General features: G+C 43.0%; 2 protein-coding genes across 3 annotated transcripts in view; one reads left to right on the forward strand and one right to left on the reverse strand.

The window, feature by feature from the left end:
* Positions 1-4,009, forward strand: part of LOC118767588 — a 79,893-nt gene extending 75,884 nt beyond the window's left edge. Inside the window, exon 12 of the mRNA XM_036512378.1 lies at positions 3,428-4,009. Coding sequence (XP_036368271.1) covers positions 3,428-3,507 — 80 coding nt within the window. The 3' untranslated portion in view covers positions 3,508-4,009. The remainder of the gene's footprint in view (positions 1-3,427) is intronic.
* Positions 1-24,228, reverse strand: part of LOC115223659 — a 232,348-nt gene that overhangs the window by 197,142 nt on the left and 10,978 nt on the right. The gene's annotated exons all lie outside the window — the stretch shown is intronic.

Consider the following 24,228-nt stretch of genomic DNA (forward strand, 5'->3'; position numbering starts at 1 on the left):
ATTGGTTATACTTCTAAAATACAAAAATATTGGATCATCCCATAAATAACGCGGGTTGTTTTACACTTCTTTTATTTTTCAAAATTAAGATAATTAAAATATTTTTTAATCTAAATGTTACCCTCCTTCATTTTCTACAATGCTCTTCCATTATTTATCTGGTAGACTTGCAAGGGCTTTTTTCCAAAATTCATTTGTCCATAAAGAAAATACCCTTCTAGTACGGTTCAGACCTTAAATCCTTAAATCCTTTAAAATGTTTTAGCCCGAAGGCCGCGGCCATGCTGGGGCAACACCTTGTCTACATAATTCATATTTTTCCTGTCCAAATTATTTTGAAGAGTGTGGAATAAATGATAATCAGATGGAGCAATGTCTGGTGAATATGCTGGGTGGGGCATCGTTTCCCATTCAAACTGCTCCAGCTTTGGAATGTCATCGTTGTATGTAGCCAAGCATTATCCTAATGGAAGTACAACTTCCGTCTTGAAACCAAAGATGGCCGTTTTTCTTCTAACACTGACTTAAGTTGAATGGTTGAATTACCAAACCCAAGATTCTCTGCTAGTTCCTCAACAGTTACGATGGGATTTTCTTCCACTGGGTTTGCAGGTTGTCCTTGTTGAGCTCTACAGATCTTCCAAGATGAAGCCCATCTTCTAGGTTGTAGTTTCCGGCTCGTAATTTCAGGAACCACTATTGACACTGGCTTACACTTATTGTATGACCCCATATACTGCATTAATATTCCTTGCACTTTTCGTTGCATTGTTGCCTTTATTGAATTCATAAAACAAAATGTGCCAAATATGCTCCTTTGTCGCTTCCATTATAGCTTTGAAAAAATAACTGTTAAAATCGAAGTGCACTCTTCAAAACTTGCACTAAGAATAAGCACATGGTAAAATTACTACCTGCTATAAAGGAAGTTGACTTTTAATGCATGCAACTGAAAAAACCTCATTTATGGGATGACACAATATTTTAAGAATGTTTTTAATACAATAACCAGGTGCCCCAGCCTTAGGGTTGAAGTGTATAAAAGAATAAAAATAAATAAATGAATGGGTATTTTTAAACATTGAATGGTTAAGAAGATCTCTTTGAGTAAAATAGGAACCAAAGTGGTCCAGAGGGCAGAAAATGGTTTAGAGGCACAGGATTAATGGAAGGATGAGTTGGTATCTGTTCTTCATTCTTCAAGTAGCTGCTACCGTGAGGAATTTTATTATGATATGTCAGCTAAAGAAGAGCAAGCTGGCAGAATCGTTACTGTACCAGGCAAAATACTTAACAGATTTTCGTCCGTCTTTACATTCTGAGTTCAAATTCTGCTGATGTCAGTTTTACCTTTCATCCTTTCGGGGTCAATAAAATAAGAACCAATTGAGCAGTGGGGTCGATGTAATCAGCTTTCCACCCGATTCGTTGAATTTGCTGGCCTTGTGCCAAAATGCGAAATCAATATTATTCTCTGTATTAAGGTGTCAAACAGGTAGAATCATTAGCATGCTGGGCAAAATGGTTATTGGCATTTCGTCCGCCTTCCCGTTCTGAGTTCAAATTCTGCTGGAGTCAGTTTTGCCTTTTGTTCTTTTGGGGGACAAGAAAATAAGTACCAGTTGAGCACTGGGGTTGATGTAATTTACGCTCACCCCTGAAATTGCTGGCCTTGTGCCAAAATTTGAAACCATAGTGATATGTCAGGTTAGGGCCTCAAGCTGACAGAATCGTTACCTTGCTAGACAAAATACTTACCAGTTTTGCTCCTGGCTCTTTTATGTTCTCAGTTCAGATACTACCAAGGTTGACTTGGCCTTTCATCCTTTCAAGGTCAATAGAATACCAGTTGAGTACTGGGGTCAATATAATTAACTAAACCATTCGTCCAAGTTTTCAGGCTTTGTGCCTATAGTAGGAAAAAATTATGTCAGGTATCTCGGTCCTCCATTGGTTTTGGTAATTCCTAAGTTTCGTGAAGTGCCTCCCAACCAATTACATCAATGGCAGAAACGTTAGCACGCCGGGCAAAATGCTTAGTAGTATTTCGTCTGCCGCTACATTCTGAGTTCAAATTCCGCCGAGGTCGACTTTGCCTTTCATTCTTTCGGGGTCGATTAAATAAGTACCAGTTACGCACTGGAGTCGATATAATCGACTTAATCCATTTGTCTGTCCTTGTTTGCCCTCTCTGTGTTTAGCCCTTGTGGGTAGTAAAGAAATAGGTATTTCGTCTGCCGCTACGTTCTGAGTTCAAATTCCGCAAGGTCGACTTTGACTTTCATCCTTTTCGGGGTCGATTAAATAAGTACCAGTTACGCACTGGAGTCGATATAATCGACTTAATCCGTTTGTCTGTCCTTGTTTGTCCTCTCTGTGTTTAGCCCTTGTGGGTAGTAAAGAAATAAGGATTTCGTCTGCCGCTACGTTCTGAGTTCAAATTCCGCCGAGGTCAACTTTGCCTTTCATCCTTTCGGGGTCGATTAAATAAGTACCAGTTACGCACTAGGGTCGATATAATCGACTTAATCCGTTTATCTGTCCTTGTTTGTCCTCTCTGTGTTTAGCCCCTTGTGGGTAGCAAAGAAATAGGCATGGTAGTTTCCAGAATGTATGAGATCATCTCTCATGTATGAGTGATATTAGAATTCTAAAGCAACTTCTCTTTGGCCATTTTCCAGCAGGAATGTCTGTTGGAAGGCCACTCTTGTTCTTCAAAGACAAACTAAAAGAAAATATGAAGCGATGCAACATTCCATTTTTCTTCCTGGGAAAAAAAAGCATCAGAACATAGGACCTGGTGCCAGTCCTGCTTCTCAGTTCTAAGATTTGAGCAAAGTCAACTCCAGCATCAGAACGATGCTAGTGCTGCTTGATTGGCTCCCCGTGCTGGTGGCACATAAAAAGCCCCATCCAAACGTGGTCAGTGCCAGCGCCACCTGACTGGCTCCCGTGTTGGTGGCACGTAAAAAGCATGAATTACACTCTCAGAGTCGTTAGCATTAGGAAAGGCATCCAGCTGTAGAAGCCTTGCCAGATCAGATTGGAGCTTGGTGCATCCTACAGGATTGCCAGTCCTCAGTCAATCCGTCCAACCCATGCCAGCATGGGAAACGGACGGTAAATGATGATGATGAAGATAATATATATATATGTTGCTTAATTTCACTTTCTTTTTATTTCTAGAACCAGCTGTTTCATTTGGAGAATCTTTTGAACGAAATTAGACAACTATTGAAACGAAGTGTACATGAGAAACACAAGCTACGATATTCCGATGCTATTGCCAAGTACCAGTCCTTGAAAATACTCCTGGTAGATAAACTCAACCGAAAGGAAGAACGGGCTGGACTCCTCATGGACTCAATCCCTGTTCTTTGTCATCATTGCAAGAGTTTCATTCGTTATTTTAAATGTTCTCGAGAAAATTATATTCATAAACTTTGCGGACTGAGATCTAATTCATATGAAATCGATATTCAACAACGATTAAAGATTGTAGAATAAAGAATGGTTTATGATTTTACTTTTTTGGTATGATTGACTACATTATAGCTGTGGTCAGTTCAATAGATGATCTCAAACATAGTCTTTTCGGGGTCGATTAAATAAGTACCAGTTACGCACTGGGGTCGATATAATCGACTTAATCCGTTTGTCTGTCCTTGTTTGCCCCCTCTGTGTTTAGCCCCTTCTGGGCAGTAAAGAAATATATATAAGTAAAGTCACCGGAAGTAACTTGCACGGACACCGGAAATACATCTGCCATCACCAGAGAAAACAAAGCAACTACCCCCAGCGACTTGCCTGACCTTTCATTGGACAATAGCTACCTACCTGCCATTCTATTGGACACTGGCTAAACATCACTGCTGATATTTTTGTATAAATAGACATGAAAAATCGCTGTAAAGGTAGTTGGATTTTTGGTACTCGACTGATGTAAATCGGTTCCGTCTCGCCTGCTACGCTCACCACTCACGCCGCCTCGAACCTTTGTACTGCTATTTCACGCCTGAAATAAATCGCTGTATAAACTTACACCTCTTGTCTGCTCGTCATTTCAACTACTGCTTTCGTCTGTCCTGTTTTGCTGATTACGACCACAGTCCTTCTCAGGGCTAATTCAAGTCTGATCTGAATGCGATAACAGTCCTTTTTAGGATTACTCTCAGATCCGATCTAATTACGATAACAGTGCTTTTTAGGACTATTCTTGGATCGGATCTAATTGCGATAACAGTCCTTTTAAGGGCTACCCTCAGATCAGACCAGAAGTAGTGGCCAAGAATCATACCCGCTACAATTGGTGACCCCAAGAATCGTACCCGCTATAATTGGTGACCCCGACAACGAATCAAGCGAACAGCATATCAAGAATCAGCATGGACACGCCAAAACCAACAACAGAGGCCGATATACCAACCACGCAAGAAGCTTTAACCATGAAGGTCCCGTTTTTTGGTCCAACGACCCAGCCCTGTGATCGTCCACATAGAAGCACAATTCGCCATGAATAGTATCAAGCACGACTCTGCAAAACTCACGCACATCATTGGGTCAGTCCCACCAGAAGTATTGGCTGAGGTGAGAGACCTAGTCATGGCACCGCCAGGCACGGTGTCGTACGAAGCTTTCCGCAAGGAATTAATAATGCGAACTACCGCATCACAGCAGAGACGACTCAACCAACTCGTGTCTGCAGAAGAGTTGGGGGACAGAAAACCGTCCCAACTGCTGCGTAAATTGAGACAGCTGATGGAGGACCAACCGCTGTCAGAAGAGTTTCTGAAAAGGCTTTTTCTACAGCGCCTGCCCTTACCAATGCAGAGCATTCTGGCGTCGACTAACGACACAGCAACCCCGGAGGAACTTGCGCGTGTCGCAGATAGAATCGCTGAGGTGTCAAACCCCTTTTCTTCTGTGGCACAAATCAACCATCGGACGAACCCATTCGAAGCGTCCTCAGACTCTACCTCCGAGATTGCAGAGCTGCGAGCTATGATCAGGGAGCAGGCTGGTCAAATTAAAGCCCTCACAAACAGGCTAGAAAACTGGACCTTGGAAACACACCGGCGGCGCAGCAACAGTTCATCAAGGTCCACTCACCGTCGAAGATCCAGAAGTCCCAGTCAAAATCGTGTGTCTAGCAACATCTGCTGGTATCACGCAGAATTCGGCGCACGGGCATCTAAGTGCAAGGCCCCGTGCTCTTTCCTGAATACCACCCAGGGAAACGGGCAGGCCAGGGCCTAGCGACGACGTTCACCCGTGGTACTGAGAAAAAAAATCGTCTGTTTTTTATTAACGACCAACCGACGGGCATCTGCTATCTCGTGGATACAGGAGCCCAGGTTAGTGTTATTCCTGTATCACTAGTCTCGGGCAAACGACATCCAACACCGTCCTTTCTGCGGGCAGTGAACCGATCGTCAATTCCGACTTTCGGTGAGAAATCACTGACCCTGAATCTAGGCCTGAGGCGTCGTTTCCAGTTCATTTTCGTTGTGGCAGACCTACCGACCCCTATCTTAGGAGCCGATTTTCTCCACCACTTCAACCTTCTGGTGGACATGAAGAACCGGAGGCTTATTGACACCACCACAAACCTCACTGTGAGAGGTATATTTACCACGCAACCGACAGTGAGCCCTGTAATCTGTCAGTCAGAACCTTCGCGTTACAACAGCATTCTCCAGAAATATCCAGACATCACTCGCCCGGTATGTAGAGATGGACCCATTAAACATCGTGTCACACATCACATCGAGACACGAGGACCACCCACAGCTGCCCGACCAAGGAGACTGCCTCCAGACCGATTGCGAATCGCCAAACAGGAATTTCAGCACATGCTGGACCTTGGAATCATTCGCCCTTCCTCCAGCAACTGGTCTGCACCTCTACACCATGTTCCCCAAAAAAACAGAGAACGACTGGCGACCATGTGGGGATTATCGTGCACTCAACAATACCACAGTGCCCGATAATTACCCTGTACCTCACTTGCACGATTTTTCTGCCTCTCTGCAAGGCGCACGCATCTTTTCTAAGATAGATTTGGTGCGGGCATATAACCAGATACCTGTGGAGCCTGCTGATATTCCAAAGACGGCAATCACAACACCGTTCGGTTTGTTCGAATTCCTGCCAATGCCGTTCGGTCTGCGCAACGCTGCACAAACTTTTCAACGGTTCATTGACACCGTATTACGTGACCTACCTTTTGTGTGCGCGTATATCGACGATGTACTAGTAGCAAGTACTTCTGAGCAAGAACACGAGAAGCACTTGGATCTTCTGTTCCAACGTTTGGCCGAGAACGGCATCACCATCATCAACCCAAGCAAGTGCGTTCTCGGCGTTCCTTCACTGTCCTTTCTCGGGCACATAATTGATAAAGACGGCATTCGTCCACTTCCTGAGAAAGTAGGCGCTATCCGCAATTTTCCAGCACCTACATCACTTCGGAAACTACGTGAATTCCTCGGTTTGGTTAATTTTTCATAGGCGTTTTATCCCTCATTGTGCTGACGCAGCCCGACTCCTCACGGACCTTCTTCGCAACCGGACTCGGAAAAATGAAGACATAACTTCGAACGAGGAAGAATTAACATCTTTCAACGGTCTGAAAGAAATGCTGGCAAGCGCTTCCATGCTCGTTTTCCCCAGGTCTGGCGCTCCTCTTTCGCTGCTAGTGGACGCATCAGACATGGGGGTTGGAGGCGTTTTGCAACAATATGTCGACGGCGTTTGGCAACCCTTATCCTTCTTTTCTAAGCGGTTGCAACCCACTGAAACCAAATATAGTGCGTTCGGCCGTGAACCTACCTTTCAGTGAAGCATTTTCGTCACATGCTCGAAGGATCGGATTTCCTGATCTACACGGACCATAAACCACTAGTTTATGCGTTCCGTACCTAACCCGATCGACATTCACCGAGAGAACTTCGCCACTTGGACTTTGTCTCCCAATATTCAACCGATATTCGGCATATCAAGGGATCAGACAACGTAGCAGCTGACGCTCTGTCCCGAATCCCGCTGAACGCAATACATGTGGATTCAGGCATCGACCTTCATCAAATTGCAGCTGACCAAGAGACTGACGAAGAGTTTATCAAACTCCGAGATTCGCCATCCCTCAAGTTTCAACAAGTTCCCATTTCTTCTTCTTCTCCGGTACAAATTTGGTGCGACATTTCTACTGGTCATCAACGACCGTACGTACCCAGGATGCATCGACAACAAGTTTCTTCTGCGTTACACTGTTTGTCTCACCCGGGAATCCGGGCTACACAGAAACTCATTTCTGCTCGTTTTGTGTGGACCAACGTTAACAAGGACGTGCGCGACTGGTCCAGGAGCTGCATTGCCTGCCAGAAAGCCAAAGTCCACAGACACATCAAAACGCCACTCGGCGCATTCGCGCAACCTGATGCACGTTTTCAGCATGTGCATATCGACATCGTCGTACCTTTACCATCATCACAGAACTGCAATCACTTGCTCACCTGCATTGATCGTTTTTCCCGTTGGCCTGAGGCTTTTCCTATAAGTGATACCTCAGCGGAAACGGTGGCTAAAACTTTGGTTTTACACTGGGTATCACGTTATGGCGCCCCAGCGAATATAACAACGGACAGAGGACGCCAATTTGATTCTTATCTCTTCAGGGAACTGACTCGTCTGTTAGGATGTAAACACATCCGCACAACAGCTTATCACCCGCAAGCTAATGGTCTTGTGGAAAGATTCCATCGTCAATTGAAAGCTGCAATAAAGGCGTACCCAGACAAGACCCACTGGTTTGAATACCTGCAACTCATCCTTCTTGGCATCGGTTCCACCGTTAAGGAACAATTCGGACACACACCTGCAGAATTAGTGTACGGCACCACCCTGGTTCTACCTGGTCAGATGGTTGCTCCCAACTCTCCTCGGGACGTTCCAGACCCAGGATCATACGTACACCGACTTCGTCAATACATGTCTCACCTTGCCCCTGCGAGCACCCGTCAACAGAACACGAACACACATGTACCTGCAGACATTAGCGAATGGACGCACGTTTTTGTTAGAAATGACACCATCTCCACTAATCTTCAACCTCCATATTCTGGCCCTTACCGTGTCCTAGAAACACACCCAAAATATTTTGTCATCGATCAAAATGGTAAACAGAATTCTGTCAGTATGGACAGATTTAAAAAAGCCATCATGGACACGATTACGGTTTCTATGCCAGAAACACCAGCAGCTTGCATTCCCAGCAAACCGCCTGTTTCATCTCCTGTCACAAGAAGTGGACGACGTGTCCATTGGCCCGCCAAGTTGGCCTAATACGTGAAATATCATTAAAACCGAGTTTTCACAAACATGCTTCTTGCGAAACATTCCTATATTGCTTGTTTCTAATCTTTCCTGCACCATTTAGTGACCATGTGCTCATGTTGTCGTTGTCACGAAAAACATTATTTATTACCGGTAGTTTCTCTGCCCGTGGGACTTTTTGTCACGCAATCCACAGGCAGATCAACCCAAATCCAACAGGCTCATTCATCATTTTGTAGTTCATTTTTATCTGTTTATATATATATATTTTTTCTTTTCTCTGACTCATCACTGTACGATTTGTCGCTCTTTTGTTGTACAAAAGATCTGGCAGGGGGCTATGTACAGTCACCGGAAGTAACTTGCACGGACACCGGAAATACATCTGCCATCACCAGAGAAAACAAAGCAACTACCCCCAGCGACTTGCCTGACCTTTCATTGGACAAAAGCTACCTACCTGCCATTCTATTGGACACTGGCAAAACATCACTGCTGATATTTTTGTATAAATAGACATGATAAATCGCTGTAAAGGTAGTTGGATTTTTAAAGGCGGCGAGCTGGCAGAAACGTTAGCGCGCCGGGCGAAATGCTTAGCGGTATTTCGTCTGCCGTTACGTTCTGAGTTCAAACTCCGCTGAGGTCGACTTTGCCTTTCATCCTTTCGGGGTCGATTAAATAAGTACCAGTTACGCACTGGGGTCGATGTAATCGACTTATTCAGTTTCTCTGTCCTTGTTTGTCCCCTCTGTGTTTAGCCCCTTGTGGGTAGTAAAGAAATAGGTAGTTGGATTTTTGGTACTCGACTGATGTAAATCGGTTCCGTCTCGCCTGCCACGCTCGCCACTCACGCCGCCTCGAACCTTTGTACTGCTATTTCACGCCTGAAATAAATCGCTGTATAAACTTACACCTCTTGTCTGCTCGTCATTTCAACTACTGCTTTCGTCTGTCCTGTTTTGCTGATTACGACCACAGTCCTTCTCAGGGCTAATTCAAGCCTGATCTGAATGCGATAACAGTCCTTTTTAGGACTACTCTCAGATCCGATCTAATTACGAGAACAGTCGTTTTTAGGACTATTCTTGGATCGGATCTAATTGCGATAACCGTCCTTTTAAGGGCTACCCTCAGATCAGACCAGAAGTAGTGGCCAAGAATCATACCCGCTACATATATATAGATTTTGAAGGCACGTGACTTAAGGACAAAGAGTATTTGTCTCACGGTCAGCCCGGGGCTATAGTAGAAGACACTTGCCCAAGGTGCCACGCAGTGGGACTGAACACGGAACCATGTGAATCCCGTGTAAAGATTAATATTTATATCAGGATATAGAAATTTTAACTAATCTCGGAGACTGGCAGTTTCATGCTGTTTTTCTTCGTCAGTTTCACACCTAACGTAATTATCACCCGACCATCCTTCCATACAAACACCCCGTTCTGTTTCGTTCTGACCGACAGAAGAACCAAACACGTCTACATTCACTAAACAAATTATACGGATCTTTTCCTTTTGAACGGCAGTTGGTAACATAATTTCTAGGTAACTAAAAAGTTTTAAACTTCGGATGCTGGCAGAATGTGTTTATAAAACATCTTTTTCTCTTGGTTTTATTGAGAAAATTCTATAGGTTCTAACATATTTCGTCTGAAAATCCGAGCATTTCGGCAATTTTAACCAATCGATTGAACTAAAATCATTTGCTGCGTCTAAAACTGAGACAACATCCTGTCACTAACCCTCAACCTAACCCTAACCCTATTTTTTTTTCTTAATTGTAAAATTAAACTACGTTAAACAAACAAATTACAATTTTCTCAAGAAAGCCAAGAGAAAAAAATGTTTTATTTTGACACATTCTACCAGTATACGAAGTTTTAAAGTGTTTAGTTAACTAGAAATTGTGTTGAAAACTGCCGTTCAAAAGGAAAAGATCCAATTATGCAGAATATGCTCTTGAGACAATAATACACCGGGGAGTGTAACAAAGAGAATAATTGGCTCTGATCTACTGGTATGTTTGTTGTAGGCGATTGTTTGTTGACACAGTGGGAATAGTAAACTACGTGTGTATGTGACTAGGTTTTATGATAGGAGTATGTAGAGGTGGGTCAGGGATACGGAGGTGTCTAGGTTAAGGACCATCTAGAGTGATTCTGGGATCTTTTCGGTTTGAAGGGCAGTTTTTCTAGCGGTGTCATATGAATTGTCACCCATATTATGATCCTAGTATCGATCTATTGCATTTCAATCTGTTTTAGGATTAGGGTTAGTTAGGATTAGGGTTAGGGGTGGGGGGAAGAGTATCTTTTTTTCTTCACAAATGTAAATATACCCAATCTGTTTCTTAAACGAGGGACATATTCAAACGGCACAGAATGTTTCTTTTACCTCAATAGACGTCATTGATTGGTTGAAATTGCAGAAATTGAAGAAAAAAATGTAAGAATTAGCACTTCCTTCTCAAAGCTTGGATTCGAAATCAGACCCAAGAATCATTGGTCGTAAAATACCAATGCACAAAAAGGCGCGAAATCAGAATCTCTTTGTTCTGACAAAAAATGATGGATCGTCTCCCTTCGACCTCTGACCCGAGCAGGTCAGGCGAAGTTTAACAGGACGACCAGCGACCTACTGTACGCAATAACACTCTTGCGGTATATCTATTTTTCTGGCTATTTGAGATGTTATAAATAGAACGGAGAAATAGGTATCTGGAGAGAAGCCGAACCAACGTTTAAGAGAACGTCACGCATTTATGAGGACGACGAAAGAATATTCAGAAAGGTGACTCTGTACTGCATGATTTACACACACACACACACACACATCAAACATATTCTGCTTTAATGTGTATCCTGTATTATGCATTCCTTTAAATGTATTATTTGCAACCACTATTTAATATGCATTTTGTACAAGCGATGTGTAACATTGCTTACAAATTGATGTAGTGATAATAAATCTTTAATTTATTACAAAGCACTTATGTATTTATTAATACATCCACGCATCCACTACATTTGGTGACCCCGTAAAACGAATCGCGCCTTCCCTGGAACCAGCTTCATCAACCGCGTCGAAGAATTACAGTTTGCACATCACCAGCAACGAAGCAACTGAAAATTCCGACAAAAACAATGAATCTCCCGGAACAAAACCCAGCGGCCAACATCGACATGGCATTCCAAGCGGCGATCTCGTTAAAAATTCCACCATTCTGGACCCACGACCCGACATTGTGGTTTCACCATATAGAGGCACAGTTTGCCTCTCACAGAATATCGAGCGATGCGGCTCGACTTTCTCACGTTATCAGTTCTCTGTCACCAGAAATAACGAACGTGATACGCGACCTTATCATGGCACCACCCGGTTCTGTTTCATATGAAGTTTTTAAAACCACGTTAATAAACAGAACCTCAGAATCCCAACAAAAAAGACTTCACCAGCTTCTGATATCGGAAGAATTGGGTGACAAAACGCCGTCCCAGCTTCTTCGGAGAATGAAACAGCTTCTCGGAGATGAGACGCTCCCAGAAAAAATCTTCAAGCAACTTTTTCTCCAGCGTCTGCCCTCCAATACCCAGGTTGTTCTCGCGTCCACCAGAGAAAAACATCCCTTGAAGAACTGGCGGAGCTAGCTGACAAAATAGCCGAAGTACCGCACAGATATCCAACGGTATCGACGGTGACGCCAGCCGCTCCCAGTACCAATCCTTTCCGTGCACAAACCAGTTCTTCAGAGATTTCGGATTTGCGTGCATTAATGACGCAGCAAGCTGCGCAAATACAAATTCTCACAGCCCAAATACAAGCCCTAAAGTTTAGTCCCCAGCGTCGAAGCACCAGCCGATCTCGACGAGATGGCAGACGGTCTCGAAGCCCCAGTGCTACCCGAAACTCACATGACACGTGTTGGTACCACCGAACATTCGGAACACGGGCACAAAAATGTACGGTACCGTGCTCGTTTTCCTCACCCAGTTCGGGAAACGGCACAGCCAGGAATTGAACGCGACGGAAGTTCCTGGTTCGCACCCACACAGTCGCCTGTTTTTCGTTTGCGATCGTGTAACAGGCACGCGTTTCCTGGTTGACACAGGTGCGGAAGTCAGCATCATCCCAGTCTCCAACACTTCTGGAAAAAGAAAAGAGACATCAGTCTGTCTTCAGGCAGTCAACCATTCACCCATTCCAACCTACGGTGAACAGTCCCTAACATTAAACATAGGACTACGCCGCACATTTCAGTGGGTATTCGTCGTCGCTAAACTGCCGACCCCTATCTTAGGAGCCGATTTCCTGCATCATTTCGGTCTCCTGGTAGACATAAAGAACAGACGACTTGTCGACACCACCACCAAGCTTACTGTGCGCGGTATAGCCGCTCGAATGGACACAGTCAGCCCAACTGTAATGCTTACGACAACGACTCGTCACAGTTCCATCCTGAATGATTATCCAGATGTCGCCCGGCCAGTTTTTCATAACCAGCCGATAAAGCACGACGTTACCCACCACATCAAAACCAGCGGTCCACCTGTTGCTGCAAGGCCCAGAAGGTTACCACCTGATCGTCTCCAGGCCGTCAAGCGGGAATTCCAGCACATGCTCGACCTCGGAATCATCCGCGTTTCCAGCAGCAACTGGTCCTCGCCGATACACTGCGTCCCAAAAAAATCATCGACCGATTGGCGGGTTTGCGGCGATTATCGATCACTGAATAAAAGCACTATCAGTGATGCCTATCCGGTGCCTTTTCTTCAGGACTTTTCGAGCTCGCTGCATGGAGCTCGCATCTTTTCAAAAATCGACCTGGTGCGAGCATACAACCAAATCCCAGTCGAACCTGCAGACATCTCAAAGACAGCAGTGACTACACCTTTCGGAATGTTTGAATTCCTGCGTATGCCTTTCGGTTTACGAAACGCGGCACAGACATTCCAAAGGTTTATCGACATGGTGACTAGAGGTTTGCCTTTCGTCTATGCCTACATAGACGACATACTCGTGGCCAGTAACTCGGACGAAGAGCATAATCAACACCTTCACCTGCTATTCGAACGTTTACGTAAATTCGGAATTGTTATCAACCCTACTAAATGTTTGTTCGGAGTTGCTTCCCTTCATTTTCTCGGCCATATAGTCGATAAAAATGGAATTCGTCCCCTTCCCGAGAAAGTCAAGGCCATCGTGGATTTTCCACCACCCACATCTCTCCGCAAATTAAGGGAATATCTCGGTCTAGCGAATTTCTATCGACGGTTCGTGCCCCACCTCGCTGAAATAGCGCAACCGCTCACGGATTTGCTACGTCAGCGAACCTGCAAAAACGCAGATATAGCTCTGACCGAAGATCAACTCGTTTCTTTCGCTGCCCTGAAAAAAGCGTTATCTAGCGCTACCATGTTGGTTTATCCAAAACCAGACGCCCCACGATGTTTACTCGTTGATGCATCCGATTCCGGAATCGGAGGTGTGCTACAACAGCTTGTTGACGGTATATGGCAACCGTTGTCTTTCTTTTCTAAGCGGTTAAAACCCGCGGAAACCAAATACAGCACATTCAGTCGGGAATTATTGGCGGCATACCTGGCCGTTAAGCATTTCCGTCATATGCTAGAAGGTACCAATTTTGCCATATATACCGACCACAAGCCATTAGTATACGCATTTAACACCAAACCGGATCGCCATTCGCCAGAGAAATACGCCACCTCGACTTCATATCGCAGTACACGACGGATATACGCCACATCAAAGGGACGACCAACGTGGCAGCCGATGCACTTTCACGTGCGCAGATCAATGCTATCCACACCACGTCTACAATTGATCTGGCACGTATAGCAGCTGACCAGGAGAATGACGAAGAACTTCTAAAGCTCCGGAATTCGTCATCTCTGAAATTTCAGCATGTTCCACTACCATCATCCACAGCCCATATTTGGTGTGATATTTCCACTGGTTACCAACGCCCTTATGTACCACAGAAATATCGTCGAGAAGTTTTCTCCGCTCTACATTCTCTGTCACATCCTGGTATTCGCTCCACTCAAAAGCTAATATCGACCCGTTTTGTGTGGACCAGTATCAACAAGGATATCAGAGAATGGACCAAGTGCTGTGTTGCGTGCCAAAAAGCGAAAATCCACCGGCACATAAAATCACCAATCGGTTCATTTTCGCAGCCCGATGCACGATTTCAGCACGTTCACATTGATATCGTTGGACCCCTGCCACCTTCGCAGAACTATTCATATTTGCTAACTTGCGTAGATAGGTTCTCGCGATGGCCCGAAGCCTGGCCCCTATCTGATATATCAGCAGAAACGGTCGCTAAAACGCTGATATCACAATGGGTTTCGCGTTTTGGCACACCCGCAACAATTACCACCGACAGAGGACGTCAGTTCGATTCCCACCTTTTCACCGAGCTGACTCGTCTCCTCGGGTGTAAACACACCCGCACTACAGCTTACCACCCTGCAGCAAATGGCATGGTGGAACGCTTTCACCGCCAACTCAAGGCATCTATAAAAGCAGCTCCAGACAGTTCTCACTGGTTGGAACATCTCCCTCTCATCCTCCTTGGAATTCGATCCACGATTAAGGAAGAACTGGGATATACTCCGGCCGAACTCGTTTATGGCACAACACTCACCTTACCTGGGCAGATGATCGAACCTGTTTCACAAAACTTCCCTGACCCACAACAATATGTGCACCGATTACGAACATCCATGTCGCAAGTATCACCCTCAGGCCCCAGACAACAGAACGTCGTTTCACGTGTCCCAAAAGATATCAACACATGGACTCATGTCTTCGTGAGGAATGATGGGATACCCTCTCAACTTCGACCACCATATTCCGGGCCCTACAAGGTCATCAAAAGAGAACCCAAGTATTTCGTCCTCGATATTGGAGGTAAACGAAATACGGTCTCGATTGATCGTTTAAAAAAAGCTTTCATCGAGGAGGACTTACATTCAGTCCCCTCTTTTCCTCAAACAGACTCGGCAACTCCAGCGAACACCACAGATGCTGCACAACCCCGACACACCAAATCAGGAAGAACAGTTCGATGGCCAGCAAGGTTTGTGCAAGTTTTTCGGGTAAGTTCTGAACTCCTAACGTATCCATCTTCCTAATGAACACATAACTGCATCACCCACCCAGAGAAATCAAAGAACATTTGTGTACGTAAAGAAAAAAAAATGAAAACAAAAACTGTCTGTATGAACTTTTACGGAACATTTCAAAATCGAACTTTGCCGATGAACATTTCTTTCATTTTTGCATGTACATATTTTTTGTTTTCTCTTCAAAATGTTTGCTTTCTCATAAATATATTTTTTTGCTAACTGTATATCCACACACATTTACAAATCTTGTTCTCATGCGTGCTATCACTCGATTTTTTTTTTCGCCACTGAAAGATACCTTGTCTCTATTAGACCTCTAGTAGGTCGAGTAATCAATAGACGCACATCTCTTTCAACGCGCCAACATAATTCTGCCTGGGCACATATACATATTGCCCACCATATAGCACATACAAATTGTAAACCTTTCATCCATATTTTTATCGTTCAATGTGTAAAAAAAATTTTTTTCTACATGCACACAATCAAAAAAAAAAAAAATAATAAAAATAATAATAATAATACATTTCCAATATCGTTCGATCTCTGTGGCTTTCTCACTAGAAGGGGGGTAGTGTAAGAATTAGCACTTCCTTCTCAAAGCTTGGATTCGAAATCAGACCCAAGAATCATTGGTCGTAAAATACCAATGCACAAAAAGGCGCGAAATCAGAATCTCTTTGTTCTGACAAAAAATGATGGATCGTCTCCCTTCGACCTCTGACCCGAGCAGGTCAGGCGAAGTTTAACAGGACGACCAGCGACCTACTGTACGCAATAACACTCTTGCGGTATATCTATTTTTCTGGCTATTTGAGATGTTATAAATAGAACGGAGAAATAGGTATCTGGAGAGAAGCCGAACCAACGTTTAAGAGAACGTCACGCATTTATGAGGACGACGAAAGAATATTCAGAAAGGTGACTCTGTACTGCATGATTTACACACACACACACACACACACACACACACACACACCATCAAACATATTCTGCTTTAATGTGTATCCTGTATTATGCATTCCTTTAAAATGTATTATTTGCAACCACTATTTAATATGCATTTTGTACAAGCGATGTGTAACATTGCTTACAAATTGATGTAGTGATAATAAATCTTTAATTTATTACAAAGCACTTATGTATTTATTAATACATCCACGCATCCACTACAAAAAACAACAACAAATATCTTACAAACTATAGAATTTTCTCAATAAAGCCAAGAGAAAAATATGTTTTATAAACACATTCTACCAGTATACGAAGTTTAAAAGTGTTTAGTTACGTGGAAAATATTTTTTAAAAACTGCCGTTCAAACCGAAAAGATCCGCTATCTAGAGTGACTCTGTTTTAACGCACCCTTCTTTACCCGAGGGTGTGAGCCGAGGAAGATTTGGCTGCTATTTCTAGCAGGTCGAGCGACCGAGTAACGAGATTCTTGCTGATTGGTTGAAATTAAATTCGACTTGTCGCAGTTCAGGATGTAACATGTCCGTGAGTCAGCTTGCCAGATTTTGCCGTACAGGCCGCATACACACACACACGTACACACACACACACACACACACACACACGTACACACACACACACACGTGCACACACACGTACACACACACACACACACAGACACACACACACGTACACACACACGTACACACACACACACACGTACACACACACACACACACACAGACACACACACACATACACACACACGTACACACACACATACACACACACGTACACACACACACACACACACACACGTACACACACACGTACACACACACACACACACACACATACATACACACACACGTACACACACACACACGCATACACACACACGTACACACACACACGTACACACACACACACACACTCGTCTCTCACTCATACATTCTTAGGCGATCATTCATTTTGAGTACGCAATAAAAACGAATATCCGTTAGTTTCCGATGGACGCTTGGAAGAAGCTATTGAGTGTACGTGTGTGTGTGTGTGTGTGTGTATGTGTGTGAGTGTGAGTGCGAGCATGCTTTTTCTGTATTTATTTATCTATGTGTACGGAATGTTTGTTCCTTCTCGAGCCACCCCTGGCTCATAAGGACCGGTTTCCCGGTTTCCTTGGCCTATAGGTTCCCCACCTGGACGGGACGCCGGTCCATCGCAGGTGAGCTGCAAGATGCAGGAGGAAAGAGTGAGAGAAAGTTGTGGCGAAAGAGTCAGCAGAAGTTTCGCCATTACCTTCTGCCGGAGCCGCGTGGAGCTTAGGTGTTTTCGCTCATAAACACACACATCGCCCGGTCTGAGATTCGAACCCGCGATCCCTCGACCGCGAGTCCGCCGCTCTAACCACTAAGCCACGAACCTCCACGTATGGAGGTCGCATTTTAAACTTGGAGAAAAAAAAAGCCTCGTATATTTGTTCTTACCTGCTACATGTGCGTATGTAAAATCGCGTTTTCTTCTAGGAAATTTACAGATTTTTACATACACACCTGAACCAGGTAAGAACAAATGTGCAAGGCTTTTTTTTCTCCAATTTTAAAATGAGACATTGTTTTTGTTACATCTACATTCCACACAGAAGTGGTGGAAGCACAATGGCCCAGTGGTTAGGGCAACGAACTCGCGGTCAGAGGATCGCGGTTTCGATTCCCAGACCGGGCATTGTGAGTGTTTATTGAGCGAAAACACCTAAAGCTCTACGATGCTCCGGCAGAGGGTTGTGGTGAACCCTGTTGTACTCTCTCACCACAACTTTATCTCGCCCTTTCTTCCTGTTTCTCTTGTACCTGTATTTCAAAGGGTCAGCCTTGTCACATTCTGTGTGTCACGCTGAATCTCCTCGAGAACTACGTTAAGGGCACACGTGTCTGTGGAGTGCTCAGCCACTTGCACGTTAATATCACGAGCAAGCTGTTCCGTTGATCGTATCAGCTGGGACCCTCATCGTCGCAACCGACGGAGTGCTCCTACTACTACACACAGAACAAGCACGCAGTTGTCAAGGCAACAAGTGATTACGGAAACTAACAGAGTGTTTTTTTGTTTTTTGTTTTTTTGTGTCGTCTCAAAACGAATGATCGCCCATTCTCATTTACATGCGCTAAGCATTTCGATCGGCGTGCTAACGATTCTTATTTCTTTACTGCCCGCAAGGGGCTACACACAGAGGGGACAAACAAGGACAGACAAACGGATTAAGTCGATTACATCAATCCTAGTGCGTAAATGGTACTTAATTTATCGACCCCGAAAGGATAAAAGGCAAAGTCGACCTCGGCGGAATTTGAACTCAGAACGTAGCGGCAGACGAAATACCTATTTCTTTACTACCCACAAAGGGCTAAACACAGAGGGGACAAACAAGGACAAACAAAAGGATTAAGTCGATTACATCGACCCCAGTGCAAAACTGGTACTTATCGACCTCGAAAGGATGAAAGGCAAAGTCGACCTCGGCGGAATTTGAACTCAGAACGTAGCGGCAGACGAAATACCTATTTCTTTACTACCCACAAGGCGCTAAACACAGAGGGGACAAACAAGGACAGACAAAGGGATTAAGTTGATTACATCGACCCCAGTGCGTAACTGGTACTCAATTTATCGAACCAGAAAGGATAAAAGGCAAAGTCGACCTCGGCAGAATTTGAACTCAGAATGTAGCAACAGACGAAATACCACTAAGCATTTAACCTGATGTGGGCGTGCTAATGGTTCTGCCAGCTCGCCATCTTAATAACAACAATGATAATAATAATAATAATAATAATAATAATAATAATAATAATAATAATAATAATATAATAATAATAATAATAATAATAATAAATAATAATAATAATAATAATAATAATAATAATAATAATAATAATAATAATAATAATAATAATAATAATAATAATAACAACAATGATAATAATAATAATAATAATAATAATAATAATAACAACAATGATAATAATAATAATAATAATAATAATAATAATAATAATAATATAATATAATAATATAATAATAATAAATAATAATAATAATAATAATAATAAATAATAATAATAATAATAATAATAATAATAAATAATAATAATAAATAATAGTAATAATAATAATAATAATAATAATAAATAATAATAATAAATAATAGTAATAATAATAATAATAATAATAATAAAAATGTGATAAAAAATGGAGCTGACCCAAAACGCCGATTCTGTAACGATGAGATTGAAACTATAGACCACCTAATCTCAGGGTGTAGAGTCTTAGCACCTGCAGAATATAAAGCAAGACATGACAGAGTCGGCCAGTATTTACACTGGACAATATGTCAGCATTATAAAATCAAAACCGCTGACAAATGGTATAAACACCATCCTGAAACTGTAACTGAGGGACTTCCCTGTACATACCGACAAAACTATAAAAGCTAATAAACCGGATATTATTACAAAAGATCAACCAAAAAGGATGTGTTTATTAATTGACATGAGTATTCCTGGCGATCACGACATAGCAGCGAAAGAATTTGACAAGATCAGTAAATATAAAGACTTGCTAATAGAAATTGAGAAAATGTGGCATCTCAAGGCGACTACAGTACCAGTGATTGTAGGATCTCCAGGAATGTTAAAAAAAAAGGTACTGAAACCTATTTGAAAATGATACTAGGCTTACCATCCCTCAGGGAGTGCAAAACATCATATTAACTGGAACGACTCATGTACTGAGAAGAGCATTATCGCTGTGAAAACAACATCCATTCGTAAATTTATTTATTTATTAATGTTTTAAATTACATATTTTATCTGTGAAATTACGTGTGTAATCTGGGAATGCATACAATGAGCTTCTCTGCCCTAGGTGTACGGAAAACACCCGGCGAGAAATGGAAGAAAATTTGAAGAAAGAAGGAAAAGAAAATAATAATAATAATAATAATAATAATAATAATAATAATAATAATAATAATAATACTTTCTTTTATTGGCCACAAGGGCCGAACATAAAATAAATAGGGATGACACAATACAGGGGACAAGTGGGGTGTTGAACAATACGTTCTTCACGATGGACTCAGCTGATAACCAGATCTGTCCTGCACGCGACAACAGTTGTTTGACAAAGCTCCACAAGTCTGTAATGCACAGACACTGGACAAGTGCATGCAGGGCGGTTTCATCGCCCTGTGGACATTTCGGACAGGTCTGACTGCACTTCTGTGTCTGTAATGCTTGTCTCGAACTGGCAGAGCTCCCCAGTAGCACTGTCAGGCCTGGAATTTCTGGAAGATATCCATAGGCCCCAACCTCAAAGTCCTCTGAAAAGACCATATGTCTTCGGCTGTTATCAGCATTTTGCTGAGAGGTGTGGCATGCCATTGAAGGAGGAGGTGAAAGCCACTTCCATCCCTAACACACATCGCACCCCAAACAGTTCGACAAAGTGCTGCTGAAACTTCATACACATCTGTGTGGATTCATGTAGGATACACCCGTCCCGGTCCATGAAGGACCGAGTTGTGGCTTTGTTGCCATGTTGAACCTCTGTACACACATTTTAAGCTCTTGGCAATATCTACTCTACTCTTTTACTTGTTTCAGTCAGTTGACTGCGGTCATGCTGGAGCACCGCCTTTAATCGAGCAACTCGACCCCGGGACTTATTCTTTGTAAGCCCAGTACTTATTCTGTCGGTCTCTTTTGCCGAACCGCTAAGTGATGGGGACATAAACACACCAGCATCGGTTGTCAAGTAATGCTAGGGGGACAAACACAGACACACAAGCACACACGCACACACACACACACACACACACACACACACACACACACACACACACATATATATATATATATATATATATATATGTATGTATATATATATATACATATATACGACGGGCTTCTTTCAGTTTCCGTCTACCAAATCCAATCACAAGGCTTTGGTCGGACTGTCAATCACTCACACGTTCAATCATTAAAAAAGTAAATATAAATGCCCATGAACAAGTATGCGTCCAAAAAACATGCATGCGATAGGTGTACGTAGGTAAGTTTTGTGTAATCGTGTGTGTGTGTGTGTGTGTGTGTGTGTGTTACTGCAGCCACTCATACATGCATAACCTCTCTCTCTCTCTCTCTCTCTTCCCTTTCAATCACTCACACATTCACTCACTACAAAAAGTGTTTTAAAAAAATTTCAGTTTTCTCTCTCTCACACACACACACACATACACACACACCAGCACTACACTAACAAAAGAACTTCACATACACACCACACTTTCTGTCTTGCACACCCCATTAAACACAAACACACACGCACACACGCACACGGCACGCCAGCTTCGTGAGAAATTCCCTGATCGAATCGCGCTCTCTCAGTCGCTTTCGCTTTCACTCCGACTTCAAAAGATCCCCTTTCCCCTCACACCAAATATGTAAAAAAAAAAAAATTACGGAAAACGAACGATCTTCATCAGAAACATAAACAGGCGCAGGAGTGGCTGTGTGGTAAGTAGCTTGCTAACCAACCACATGGTCCCGGGTTCAGTCCCACTGCGTGGCATCTTGGGCAAGTGTCTTCTACTATAGCCTCGGGCCGACCAATGCCTTGTGAGTGGATTTGTATATATATATATATTATATGCATATGTATGTGTGTGCGTGAGTTTGTGTGTCTGTGTTTGTCCTCCTAGCATTGCTTGACAACCGATGCTGGTGTGTTTACGTCCCCGTCACTTAGCGGTTCGGCAAAAGAGAGCGATAGGATAAGTACTGGGCTTACAAAGAATAAGTCCCGGGGTCGATTTGCTCGACTAAAGGCGGTGCTCCAGCATGGCCGCAGTCAAATGACTGAAACAAGTAAAAGAGTAAATACACGTGTTTTAAGAAGTTCATTAACACGGTCCTCATACCGAAAGATCGCCCTTCTTTGAATTTTCAATCTGATGTAATGCACACTCTCGAAAACACATTTCTGCAAAATCTTATCTAAAAATGGTGATGCCCTAAAAATATGGGTAAAGAAAGAAACAGCAAAAGAATATTTGAGAATGATGGTGGGGGGGAATTCCGAGGGTTGTACCCCTACCTCACCCTGTTTTCCGGACCAAGAAAGGGGTTTTATGGCATATTAGGAGGTCACCGGAATTCATTCAATGAAAAAAAAAAAAAAAATTCCAATTATTCCGGGATAAGGGAGGGGTCCGGTTTTCCACCCCATTTTTTTCCCGAACGAAAATAAGGGGTTTGTAGCATATGAGAAGTCAGGGTACTTGATTCCACCCAAAACACCTTACTTTTTTTTTCTTATTGAAAATCGCGCGGGTATACTTCCCAATGGCGGTGGGGGTGAAATTTCCGAGCCTTCCATCCCACCCCATTTTCCGGATTCCCAGTTGGTTGAGTTTTGTGGCATATTAGGGGGCCACTGGAATTCTTTCAAAGAAAAAAAAAGTTCCAATGATTTCGGGATTAGAGGGGTTTCCCACCCACTTTTTTTCCGAACAAAAAAAAAATGGGGGTTACAGCATATTAGGAGGTCAGGGTACTTGATTCCATCCAAAAAATATGAAGTTTTTTTTTTTTTTCTTAGTGAAAATCGTACGGGAGAAAGGATCAAATAATACCGACAGGTGTCCCATTTAATGAATAAACGGATATGAAAAGTAAATATAGGCGTAGGAGTGGCTGTGTGGTAAGTTGCTTGCTTACCAACCACATGGTTCCGGGTTCAGTCCCACTACGTGACACTTTGGGCAAGTGACTTCTACTATAGCCTCGGGCCGACCAAAGCCTTGTGAGTGGATTTGGTAGACGGAAACTGAAAGAAGCCCGTCGTATATATGTATATATATATATGTAATACTAAGTAATTAAGTAGAAAGAATAGCCAAAACTTTTTGACTGCTATTTCTAAATTCGGTGTGTGGTGAGGCAAATCGTTGCTAAACCCTTGATTACTTAGTATTACTTAAACCTTCCTTGAATGGGGCTTTTACATGCCGAAATCTACTTGGTGAAATTAATGATTATTCCAAATTAATTAATTTCACCCTATATTATTACTGATATATATATATATATATACTACAAAATTAGAGAATGGAGAAACATACTTAAATCAATAAAACATCAACTATCCGATGATACCCAATCAATACTTTAATACACCATTACATATGAATATATATGTATGCGCGTGTGTGTTTGTGTGTCTGTGTTTGTCCCCCCCCCCCAACATCTATTTCTTTACTACCCCCAAGGGGCTAAACACAGAGGGGACAAACAAGGACAGACATAGGTATTAAATCGATTACATCGACCCAGTGCGGTAACTGGTACTTAATTATCGACCCCGAAAGGATGAAAGGCAAAGTCGACCTCGGCGGAATTCGAACTCACAACCTAACGCAGAGAGACGAAATACCGCAAAGCATTTCGCCCGGTGTGTGAAACGTTTGCCAGCACCCCCCCCCCCACCACCACCAACATCGCTTGACAACCGATGATGATGTGTTACGTCCCGTAACCAAGCGGTTCGGCAAAAGAAGGCGATAGATAGAATAAGTACTAGGCTACAAAGAACAAGAATCAGTCCCGGGTCGATTGCTCGACTAAAAGGCAGTGCTCCAGCTTGGCCGCAGTCAAATGACTGAAACAAGTAAAAGAGCAAAAGAGTAAAGAGCATAGTAGTTACCATGTTGTTAACCACCTC

Source organism: Octopus sinensis, linkage group LG23 (genome assembly GCF_006345805.1).
Source record: "Octopus sinensis linkage group LG23, ASM634580v1, whole genome shotgun sequence".
NCBI lineage: Eukaryota > Metazoa > Mollusca > Cephalopoda > Octopoda > Octopodidae > Octopus > Octopus sinensis.